The sequence below is a fragment of the Aedes aegypti genome, chromosome 1 (genome assembly GCF_002204515.2).
Source record: "Aedes aegypti strain LVP_AGWG chromosome 1, AaegL5.0 Primary Assembly, whole genome shotgun sequence".
In the NCBI taxonomy this organism is placed as follows: domain Eukaryota; kingdom Metazoa; phylum Arthropoda; class Insecta; order Diptera; family Culicidae; genus Aedes; species Aedes aegypti.
This window is the reverse complement of record NC_035107.1, coordinates 140,145,997-140,158,823: the sequence shown is the minus strand read 5'-3', so window position 1 is coordinate 140,158,823 and position 12,827 is coordinate 140,145,997. Positions and strand designations below refer to the sequence as shown.

The window sequence follows — 12,827 nt, the reverse complement described above, 5'->3', positions numbered from 1 at the left end:
AGCTCGGGGAGGTTCTCCTAGAAGCTTGAGGATCTTCTCCTAGAAGCTCGGGGAGCTTCTCCTAGGAGCACGGGGAGCTTCTCCTAGGAGCTCGGGGAGCTTCTCCTAGAAGCTCGGGGAGCTTCTTCTTGAAGCTCCTTGAAAGCTTCTCTCAGAAGCTTGGAAAGCTTCTCTCAGAAGCTCAGGAAGCTTCCCTCAGAAACTCAAGAAGCTTCTCTCAGATGCTCATGAAGCTTCTCTTAGAAGCTCATGAAGCTTCTCTCAGAAGTTTGGGAAGCTTCCCTCAGAAGCATGGGAAGCTTCTCTCAGAAGCTTGGGAAGCTTCTCACAGAAGCTTGGGAAGCTTCGTTAAGCTTCTCTCTGAACTTCTCGAGAAGTTCCTTCTACAATGCCAAGAAGACCCTTCCAGAGGCTCTGGATTTTCTACCTGAAGCACGGAAAGTGTCTCCCAGAAGCTAGGCTGAAACAGTCTGAATATAGTACAACGGTTACAATAAAAAGAACAGAAACTTCCACTTACCCTGGATCGGTTGTTGTCGTAGCTGAACGTGATAATGACGTTGTTGTTACGCGGGGTAATCTTGACGGCCGTCGATTCCGCCAGCCGTAGGTCGGCCGACTTCTCGGCGGTTTGTACTAAGTCTTCGGTTCGCACATCTTCCACCCGTTTGCATTCATCAGCCAGCTGAATCAGGGCACCCTTGGTAAAATTCGTCGTCGTGCCATTCTCGAATGGCCTGTGAAGAGAGTATGAAAGCGAATAGTTATCATCAGAAATGGTAGGTGTATTGATTGCAAAGCTTGCCCAGGAATACTCACCTAAAAATAGTAGTCGATTTCGTTGTTGGAGATCTTCGTCGCACATCTCGTTCACTGGCGGGTCGCGTTAGAATTCGATGCTTCATGGAACCTTCTTTGCCGGACGGAACCTTGAACTCATTATCCTGTGGCAGTTGTTCGAGACGAAGCCCGCCCTCTACTGCTAAAGAGGGATGGGGATGATGAGACAGGCTGCCGCCAGTCGAGGATGGATGGGGCATCGAGTGGTGACGTTGGCTGTTGGAAGACGATAGGGACGAAACCGCGGACGATGAAGATGGCGATGGCGGAAGGAATGGATGATGGGCCTGTAGAGACGACCCCGACAAGGAACCCTGGTTCGAGAGCTGTGGTTGATGATGACTAGAATTGTGCTGCTTTTGTTCGAGTTTGTTCTCTTTCTCGTGCAGCGTTGGATGGCTACTTGGGTATTTGCCGTGTAGCGAGTGTTCTGGAATACCGGATGGCATTCCGTTGGGTGGATATCCCCGTTCTCTGTCTGAGTATGGACTGCCCATTAGGCCTGATGATGATGGGGACGGGGGCAATGTTGGACTTCTCTCATCAGAGGGTATCTTGTCCTGAGGTATTTGTGGAAGAGAGGTAGATTTAAGGCCAATATGGCCATTCAAATGTGGTAAGGAAACTGGGGGATAGTTTTTCGATTTTGAACTTTCGGGTGTGCCGTACGAGCCTGGCGTAAGGAAGGGAGACGACGGATATGGTTCCCGTTGGCCTGGTAGATATGTCGGGCGCCCTAATATTCGAGCTTCTAAATGTGCCGCAGAATATCTGAAATCAAGAGATGGTATTTTGAGAATTGCATTTCAGCATTTGCCAAAGCCTTCGCTCACCCAAATGGATATAGATTGTAATTTAGGCCAGGATAGGAGCTGGTATCCATCGGGCCGGGAAAAAACGATAACCGTGGATTAGTAGGTGAGTATAGCTTTCCAATATCAGCCGCAGCAGCAGCTGCTGCAACGGCAGCGGCTTCCTTTTGCTGTTCTTGATGTCGCTGTTGCTGTTGTTGAAGTTGTTGTTGCTGCTGTTGAAGTTGTTGCTGGTGTTGATGCTGTTGCTGAGCATGGGCCCGTGCCTGGGCGTGGGCCTGCAGCGTGCGTTCATGGAAATCATGTCCGAGGTGGCTCAGCTTGGTAGCACCCAACGTTTGGTTGCTGTGAGGATTTGGTAGGTTTGGACTTACGGCCAGATTCACCGGGCCGCTTTGCGGGGACTGTGGCGATACCTCCGAGTATTTTGGCCTCGACGATGGTAGCAATCCATTTCGGGGAGCTTCGTTGTACCTGTCAGAAATGAAAGGATATTTTGAATCAGGATGTTTTTTGCAATGGAACTAAGCAACTGATGCAAGAGAATAGGTTCTTACATCTAAAAAAATAAAATTCAAATCTACAAATTTCGATCTAAAATTAGTGAAGTAGAATGGAACGAGCTCACCATTTTTTATCTCTGGTAACGCGTTATTGTAGAGGCTTTTCTTAGCTCTTCAAAGCAAGAATACGGATTTCTACAGGCTGCATATTTTATTTATTATTATGGACATTGAGCATGTCGTGATATTGCAACATAAGTCATGCTGTGCCTCCAAAGCTTATTTTTGTTTTATTTTCCTATAATTCATAGGCTACAACCCACACCTAACTAAAATATACTACTAAATGAACAAGGAAGACAAATTAATTGCCATAATAGTAAGTCGATTTGAATAACAACAGATAACGTAGAAAACACCATGTTCAATCGTGTTTATCGTTTTTTTCAGCAATCAATAGCACCATTGGATTTGTTTGAATTGAGAAGCAGAATTGTAGAACTTGTTTGCCATCAAAGTCATCGAACCTCTGTCAAAACAATTTACTTAGCCTCATTTGGCTTCCATTAACACGGGTACAATTGTATTTCGTGACAACCGATCCCCGTTAGTGAAATACCTAAATTATAGAATGCCAGCCTAGGATGTTTCCAACATTGCCCGGCTGGCAGAAATTCGGTTCCCAAACATCAGCGTAAACATGCAGTAACCACACAATATACATCCTACAACCGACATGGCAAAATATATCACATTGTGTATTATACTGTCTCGATTGTTGCTGCGAAGCGGATTTGTATAAAACACACCGAAATGTAACATTGCACAGTTCAGCTAATTTCCGTTTGAGTTGCTGTTTGTTGCCGTACAATAACAAACAAGGAAAATTGAAAGAACATCAACGCCAGTGGTTCACCTATTGAGGCAAGGCTTCGGTTTCGTGTGATACATCTATGTATGTAGATATAGTTGATACAGATTCATAGCATATACGTGACAATCAGTATTGGACTTGTGGGTGGCCGACGCGCGAGTCGAAAGATGCGATAATCAGAACGAAAGAAAAATGCTTTGATAGGAAGTTGGTCGACTACTCAAGGGCGTATCTAGAAAATAGAATGGGCATATCGCGAAAAATAGGTTAGAAAGGATGACCAGAGCTAGCGACATCCTTTGAGCTCCACTAAGAGGTCTTGCCGTAACAAGTTCCGTTTGGCACACTGCTGAAAACGGTTTCTTTCCGGTTTTGGATGGCTGAAGGAATCGGCTAGACGAATAGTTCCCAATGATAATTGTAATTGATAACGAACTGAACTCCGGAGGCCTTTCTTAGACAAGTGATAAAGTCCGTGGCTACAGAGCAAAACCCATGCTGACAATGCCTAAATTCAATTCCCGTTCGATTCAGGATCTGTTCGTAATAGGAATTTCCTAGAATTTTCTGGTCGTAGAGAATGCAAATAAGGCCACTTTGGCAAAGAAAGCTTGGAGTTAATAACTGTGGAAGTGCTCTTAGACCACTATGCTGAGAAACAGGCTCTATCCCTGGGATGTACTGCTAAGAAGACGAAAAAGAAAACAACATTTGAAAAATCGTTAATTACGCTTGTAGATCTTACGATCTTAAGATCATCAGTCGCACTCAAATCTTAGTAGATAACTGTAGTAGATAACAGTATAACTGAACAAACAAGATATATATGAAAAATCAACGGTTTGTAGATTGGAAGACCTATACTACCCATAAAGAAATGGAGGAATGGTGCACGATTGCAGGAACTTTTGGATCTCAAACAGATTTCTGGCTGTTCCTGATGCAGATAATTACAATTGATTCTACATTCCTCACTTACTTGACAATCATGCAAATGGCCAATAAGAGAAGATGAAGACAAATTTGTCATTATTTCCAAATTTTCAAAAGCATTGTTTGCAACAACAACAGATCATAGCTAGGTAATCACGAAATTACAGCATGCGGCCTGCTTCCTAAAACATTCTCAAGGGCCGCAATTCGGTGATCACTGGTCTTTATAGATATAAATAGTGTTCACAAATCTTCAGGAGATCACTGGTCACACTTTTTAATTTAAAGATCTATATTAAAAGGAGTTATTGGATAAATTTTAGTTGTCGTAGATTAAAAAATTGGGCAGAATTTAACTATATGAGCCTGTTTGGGTATTATCTTAGTTCGCAATGTTCTGAAAGTTGCTCGTTACGCTTGTAGACCTGATGGCCTGTTCTCCAAGTTATTCTTGGATAACCATAAACAGTCGTTGTGCTCAATCCGTGGTAGAATATGACTAATGTGTGGCATTGAATCTGCCTTGACAAAACCCTATGCCTTCAGTGGCCTTGCGATTACTTCTAGTGCCGAAGAATGTGAAGATGACATCCGATTGTAAATCAGGCAATCAAGTAGGCATTGCGATCAAAGCAACACGTCACGTTTTCAGTAACGTTATAAGCAGAGTGTCCCAGATAGCATTAGCGGTAAACGCGCAGCTATCTCAAATTTTACTATGAATTTAATCATAATATTCGAATTCATGAAATTTATGACCAGTTGGAAGACATTTAGAACTTTTCTTGAAAATATCGAGGATAGAGAGGACATAGGAAACGTATCCTATAGGATAGCATCGAGTTAGGGAACACGAGTTAGAGAGGTATCGACTCATAGAGGTAACAATGCATGCTAGATTGAAGGGATCGCGCATTCCATCAAGTTAGGGGAAATATAGAGATACAGAATATCGAGTAATGGCGTGTTGACTGTATCATCAATAGTGGGTATCTAACTTGAAACTAATATTATTATAAACCCATAAAAATATTGGAAATTTTGTAAGGATTCGTTTTTCGAAGACCCTATACTCCTAACTTCACGCGTTTTGGAGTTTACTAAGGGCAAACATGTACCTAATTGTTTTTTTTTTGCAGAATATCATGTGTGATCCAATTTCAACGCATAATATCATACAAAATGATAAAAATTATCATAAACCGAAGGAAATTAAGTGACGCATCATAGTTGACATACAATTTGTTGTTAAGGCTGGATTTGTAGTTTGGAGGTCAGGTTTTACCTATTTTTATAGTCACCCCACAGTTATGCACCAACTAAGGGTCACTTTTCAGAACAAAATATAATTAGTGACGCCGTACAAAACAAAATTACCTACAGAATATAGGTGTTTTTGAGAGTACACCTCAAAATTCGAGGGTATTTACCAAAAAGTATCGATTTCGAACCAATCATCAATCCGAAGTCAGCAAAAAAAAATTATCAAGTTATTTTTGGAGCAACAAAAATAATTTTTCATCGATTTTTTTAAAATTCAATTGGAATTGATATGAGCGGAATTTTTCGGTTTAAACTACGTTCTGACGGAAGAACTAATATAGTATTAATATGAAAAACAACCTACGCCTTCATAGAGTTGCTTGTTTAGTTTATTTGATATATTCGGAGAAAAACGCTTACAATTTGCTGTAGATCGATAAATATGCGTACAAGATTTTAAAAGTAGGATTTTTTTTAATAAATTAGTATGAAGAGAAAAAAAAATATACCTAAGAATGCTATTCAAACTCAAGATTTCACTCTGTTTTATACAAATATAGTTTCTCTAGTAATCTAAACCAGTTTTTAACACGCATTTCACACTACTTTTTTTGCTGGGTGTAAAAGGAAGATGTTTAATCAAATTTGGCCATAAAGTATGAATCACTAGAGTGACCTAGTGTCAGAAAATGGTGGAATTTTAATTATTTTTTTGAAGCTCTACCTTTAGTAGAATAGTAAGCATACAATTTGTTCATGAAAATGAGGATTTTTCTTATGCGAAAAATAACGCTTAACTTTAACGAACGGTTTTTCTTAGGAGTTTTGGAAAAATATTTAATTCTTCAACCAAATGCTTTTTTTAAAATTTTATATTTTCATAACATTGTAGAGAACCCATTAAGATTTTATCAATGAATAAAAAAAAACATATAGCATAAATAAAGTGTTCACTTTATATAATTAACAGTCCTTAGACTGACATCATTCTGTTAAAATTCTAACTAGAATCTTATGCAAGTTCAACACAGAAGCAGGAGATACTCAAAAACAATGATCTTTTTAAATGGTTTGAAAAGAAATCTTTATCCTCTGACTGATTTTTACTGGATTTTACAAAAAAATCTTAGAATTGCTCGCAATCTAACAAAATTTAACCCACCGTGTAATAATGTTTCGATGATTCGGCCTACGGTTCGAATAGGTAGGGCAAAGGTAGTCTTTCAGTAACAAAGATTCGTATTGTAATTCAAAACAATTGATTTCAGCCAAACAGAATAGAAAATTGATCCCAAAATATATAACCTTGTATTGAAATTTGTAATCATATTCAATAGCTAATGAGTTCGGATTTTCTAAAGAGCATAGTTGTATTGCTAATGGATCAAATCAATTCTGCCAATTCTTCAATTTAGCAAACATATATTCAACATTCTTTTGTCATTTATTTTAACAAAAATATTTCGGGGGGGGGGGGGGGGTTGGGGGCAAGCCATGTTTCTGGGGCGTCAGGCCACCCGTGCCCCCCCCCCCCTTATTTACACCAATGATTTTTATCATAAACTAGTGGTCCCGGAAAACTTCGTCTTACCATCAAGTAGGCTGTAGCAGTCTTCAAAAAATCCCAATCCAAGAGCTGCTGAGATTTAAAATCACCAGAGCAAGATTTGCTACGCGCGCATTTTTGGTTCAAATCCAGGCATGCAATGAATCATGCCACGTGTATGGGAGGATTGAATCCTTGATTAGTTGTTTGGTGGTAAAATAAATCTAGTCAGCAACGATATTTCTGGCAATATTTCTGTCTGACAGGACGTTTGGGATGAGTCTATCGTCGCTTTTTGATAGCCTTCTGATCTACTTATATGAAGTGTAATGACTAAAATGGGACTCCTTCCTTTCAATCAGAGCACATGAATGAAATGCTATCAGAATTTTATAATTGACTTCCACAAGAGCATGCCTGGATTTACTAAATATTATGCTGTAACGGTCAAATATTACACGGTGTACTAAAATTAAGAAGGTGATATACTCCGAAAACTGACAGCTACTTGACGACGTCATTCCTATCCACCTCGAACAAATTTACGAAAAAAATGATCTAGTGGTCCAGAAGGTATATGGTACGATAGGAGTGACGTCACATGTTGACAGTGAAACTTGATATTTACATCAGTAAAGAGCCTGCCTTGTTAATTTTTATGCCGTGAAATATTAGACTTCATACACCTCACCAAAACTGGTAATGACCGCCAGAAGAGCCAACCATTAGAATGGTTTGATGCAACTCTTGGACGTTTCTGAACCGATATAATTTTATTGTTTTCCTGAACCTCTCGTTCCATAGGTTTAGTTCATCCCAATCTCCATTGAAACGTCATATATATTGGACACAAGGAACATTTTGTACTTTCAGGTAGGTATTTTTGTATTCAGTTGATCTTCTGCGAGCCTAATGACAGTGATTCAATCCTGAGATTGACTCCTGGCACAAATCCCGCACGCTGAGATTAAAAAAATCAGGATTCAAAATGATCCCGCTCATTAGGATGAATTCAAAGCATGCTTGTTTAAATCTTGGAGCAGAAGGATGATCTTAGAAGACTGGGCTGTAGAAAAACGCCATGCAAGTTCCGTGTAGAAAATGACAGATTAGTATTCTTCCGTTTTCCCCACTATCCACAGTGGTTTAAACCCAAAAAACACGATCATCAGCTTTTTCAGTATCAAAGAGTGAAAATATTGCCATACTATATTCGGCAAAGTTACTGCATATGTTAAGCAGCAACTTTTGACATTTACACATTTTTGACTTATTTACTCATAAGTTATATAAAATTTTTATTTTCTCTGTTTGTCATTAAAAGCATTTGGTGTCGTCGACAAAGTTGTTGGAATTGTTAAATGAAGAAAAGTTGTCGAAGACATTTTAACTCTATCTATTAAAATAAACGATGTATAGCAATTTTCATATAAAAACCACTTCAAAAGTACAAATACTCACTTAACTTTTTTCGTAGCGATTTTCATGGCTCACAATGTTCTAGGACTATGTTTATATTTTCAAAATACAAAACTTTGCTGAACATACAAATATTCAAATTTTCAACTGGTAGAAAAGTGGAAAAGACACGCGAAGGCACGGATGAGTCCACTTGGAAAACATAGTACAGATGTTGGCCTTTCTAATGCATGTAATTTTGTTTGCAACTTTTTGCAACTTTTCGAGATATATTAGTGTAAAAAAGGTGAATTTCCCACAATAAAATGCTTATAACTCATAGAAAAAATAAAGATATTGTCTTGGTATGTTCAGCAAAGTTTTGTATTTTGAAAATATAAACATAGTCCTAGAACATTGTAAGCCATGAAAATCGCTACGAAAAAAGTTAAGTGAGTATTTGTACTTTTGAAGTGGTTTTTATATGAAAATCGCTATACATCGTTTATTTTAATCGATAGAGTTAAAGTGTCTTCGACAACTTTTCTTCATTTAACAATTCCAACAACTTTGCCGACGACACCAAATGTTTTTAACGACAAACAGAGAAAATAAAAATTTTATATAACTTATGAGTAAATAAGTCAAAAATTTGTAAATGTCAAAAGTTGCTGCTTAACATATGCATTAACTTTGCCGAATATAGTATGGCAATATTTTCACTCTTTGATACTGAAAAAGCTGATGATCGTGTTTTTTGAGTTTTAAACCACTGTGCTATCCCGAAGAATTTCCTAAACTTTTTTTTCGCACAAACACGCCGGAGCTCTGGACGAATTCAACAGTGAAAGAATCATTTAAGTCCAATCACCCGTTCTCAAGCCATTTCGTGACATACAAACACCATTCCATTTTTATTTATATAGATAGACTAGTGGTCCCGGAAAACTTCGTCTTGCCATCAAGTAGGCTGTTGAAAAACACTATGAATCGTCCCATACACAATGACAGTTCCGTGCACTCTCGTTTATCCAACTTTCCCGGTGAATATCCTGGGATTTTTATTCACACAAACACGTCGGAACCCTTGACAAACAAAACGGAGAAGTAATCAATCAAATCCGTTGACCCGTTCGTAAGCCATTTCGTGACATAAAAACACCATTCCATTTTTATTTATATAGATATTGTAAGAAAGCAATATGAGATGGAATTTCTAAATTTATGCTGTCATTTGAACCCCCCTAATTTATCACTAACGCAAGACCAAGCTGAGGGTTGTGGGTTCGAATCTTACTGGTCGAAGATGTATCTTCGTACCTGCCACGCGAAATACAAATGCAAAAAAAAAACGGCGAATAATAATTGAACCAGCCGTGGGCTGAAAATCTCCCTAATAAAGAAAATAATAATAATAATTAATAATGTGAATATAGCTGAAAAGCAGGCTCTATCACAGTTGGCACTCCCAACTTGGGACGTAAAGCCAGAAAGAAAAATAAGAAGAAGAATATATCACAAAGCTGATTATAAACATAGTTAGTTGATGAATCGTCCAACGAACATTACTTACGATTGTGGATCTGAAGCCGTAGCCTCTAAGATTACTTTAAATAGTAATGGAACTTAAAATCTTATATAATATATTTTATTGAATCTGTTTGTGTGCGAATCTTGTTCATGAGGGGGGGGGGGGGGTGCTTCGTGGCCTTCGTGGCCGTGCGGTTAGTGTCGTCTGGCATTTAATCAGGTCCGTCCCACTCGGGCTCACTTCTAGTACTGCATTTGGTCCCTCGATAGTGCAAAAGGTACCCAAGTTTGACAGATCGCAGTACACTTTGAACGGCATTCTAGATTACCTTATGAGCCATAAAATTTTGGGCAACTGCAAGGGACATGGGGATCTTTAAGGTGAAGATGCATCGAAGCCAAACCTCAAATTCTCAAGAGCATAAATCTAGAGAACTAAACAGCCGTTCAAGCTAAAAACTTAATCGATTGGCCACCCCCAGCGTGTGACCAATCGATTAAGCTTTCAGCTCAAACCGCTGTCTGATTCTCTAGATTTGTGCTCTTGAAAATTTGAGGTTTGGCTTCGTTATACCTCCACCTTAATTTGTCTTTGATTTAATCGCATCGTGCTCTGCCATTGAAATTTTTCGTCAGGAATGTTTCGCGGCTGTGCCACTGGAGCATGCTTGTCCGTTGTCTAGTGTTGTGTTAAGTATAACAGTCTGTGCAGTTAAATGGCTGAAGACGGTGTCCGTGTCTTTTTTTTCAATAATTCACTGGATAGACTTATAGATCTAAATATCTATACTGTAAGGGTTAAGTAGTTTTGGGTAACCAGAAATATGATGCATGGTGGAATAATTCACAAAAGGTTAGCTAAACTGTTACTACTAACTAGTTAAATTCCCATTTTCCTACCCTCTCATAAATACTACAATTACATCCCGCGGATGCCCCCATTGTACCTCGTGACGCCAATGTTTGGGCACTTTATATTGATCAGCTGCCCCGTCTACGTACACTTGCCGTAGTTAAACAGATCACCGACACACGTACACTGGTCGGAAAAACATCCCAGGAATGTGTGCGCGGCTCAATTGCAGATATTTTTAGATAGCGACATTTTAACCATCCTTTTTCCGATGCGATGCTCCGCTCTGTAGCCACGCAGCAGAGATTGATGATGATTGCAATGAGTAGGTGGATGGGTGGATCCTCTGAAGGGTGGTCCAAAATTGAGTTGATATCAGTTTTCAACGTATATCACCATGATCTTTAGCTAGACTAATGAGGCAACAGATTTTGTTCGGTAAAATCAGGAAAAAACACCAAGTCGGATTGTCCCATCTTGAAAAGTAATCACATATCAGTCCCATTACAGATGTCCGCACCGGGAAACACTAACATGAACCGTGTTTAGGTCATCTTTAAATTTTTCTCGGAGAGTTATCGGAGTGGAACGCAAATTGTGAATGTTCCATTGAGAATAAAACATATTACATTCATCTGGATTTTTTTTTCAAATATTTCTATGGAAAACGAATTTGTAAACTTGTCAGTCCATTCTCTCAATTCCAACTTGTTACAGATGGGACTGACCCCCAGAATCTGGGGGTGCAAATTACCAAATGTGAGGTGTGTAACGTAAGATTTTACCAATTCGATTTTTCCCATATAAAAATGGGCCACCTTAATCCCCAGTCAGCATTATTTGTTCGCCTTTGAGTGATTGGGGGTGGTGACGAGTGGCCGCTCTAAGCCTACATACAGGCGACGAGAGGGCAGGCCAATTTGAATAAGTCCGCGAAGGTATTCACGACGGACGGCAACGGCGAAGGTGATGGAAAAACGGTAAAAGAATGAGAATAGAGTAGGTAATGTAGTGGAAGCGCGTGTAAGGCAAAGAATCGAAAAATAGTGAGCGGATAAAAATTAAATTAATGAATGGTCCGTCTGCGGGATGAGAGACGGGAATGACCCGACGACGACAGCCAGGGAGTGGGTTTAGGAGCCGAAGTGAATGTATGTGAATGTACACATGAACCAGCAGTCGACATGAGCTCCCTGGCGGCAGTTTGTGCTCTGGCTCTGTGTGTAGTTTGGGTACGAACGTGTTGACTGAGAAGAGAAAACAACCTTGAACTTTTCATTAGGTTTATTTTTATACCCGTTTTCTTTTATTCGTTAGCTTTTCTGGGCGTATTTTTATAGTAAAATCGATTAAATAATACCCCAACGCGAGCGGAGAGCGTTGCGAGCAGTACGATGATCCTGTGTCGATATCTGTGTCCACGATTTATTGCATATTTCAGCACACGTAGATATGTAGGAAATTGGAAAGGACGCTCGAAGATACAACACGTATGAGCATAATCATGCATGAAGGCCAGCATTGAAGGTCAAATCGTTTACACTACCAATTGGATTCTGGAATGAAAACCAATAATTAATTTTTTCATCCAACTTTATTTATGTTATGCACCCCCAGTAGAACATTTCAAGTTGTTTGAGGACTTATTCTACAATGATGTTTTTGAATTGGTTAGGTAAATATAATACAGATTCTCTATGCAGTTCACTATCTTAAAACAGTACTGATCAGTAGCGCAACCAGGATTTGGTTCTAGGGGGGTTTGTAAATTTAGAGGTTATGATTTTTTTGGGATACTAAAATGGGGGTAGAGAATTTAGAGCAGCATAATTTAAAAATAAAGTCAACATTAAAAAATGAATCAACATTGCAAACGTAAGCTAGTTTCGTTCACTCAAAGCATATTATTTTTAAATAAAAAATTTACTCCGAAGGGCCCGGGACATATTTCTTGACGGAGGTCCTTGGTACAAAATAAGCGGAAGCGTTTTTTTTTTCAGCTATGTTATTTATATAATACTAAAGTTTCCTATGCTTAGCATAGGAAACTTTAGTATTATATAAATAACATATCTGGAAAAAATGTCGGAAATTGAAAATGATTGGTTTAAAACTATGCATAGTGGGAAATCGTTTCCAGCTTCAATTTTGTCAGTTGCAGGGATGGTAGCGGTCAGATAGCATAATAATAGTGACTGTAGTGACTGAAATGATCAAAAAAGTGACTTAAAATGATTTCAAAACTACAAGTATTATATCCATTAGGGCCTTTCTT

At 39.0% G+C, this 12,827-nt stretch overlaps 1 protein-coding gene across 6 annotated transcripts in view; it reads right to left on the bottom strand.

Moving 5' to 3' along the window:
- Nucleotides 1-12,827, bottom strand: part of LOC5580105 (ataxin-1) — a 126,768-nt gene that overhangs the window by 2,930 nt on the left and 111,011 nt on the right. For all 6 annotated transcript variants that reach the window (XM_021848737.1, XM_021848757.1, XM_021848729.1 and 3 more), the window contains 3 exons: nucleotides 1,674-2,126; nucleotides 820-1,611; nucleotides 521-737 (listed from right to left, as the gene is read on the bottom strand). In XM_021848737.1, the coding sequence (XP_021704429.1) occupies nucleotides 521-737; nucleotides 820-1,611; nucleotides 1,674-2,126 (1,462 nt within the window). The remainder of the gene's footprint in view (nucleotides 1-520; nucleotides 738-819; nucleotides 1,612-1,673; nucleotides 2,127-12,827) is intronic.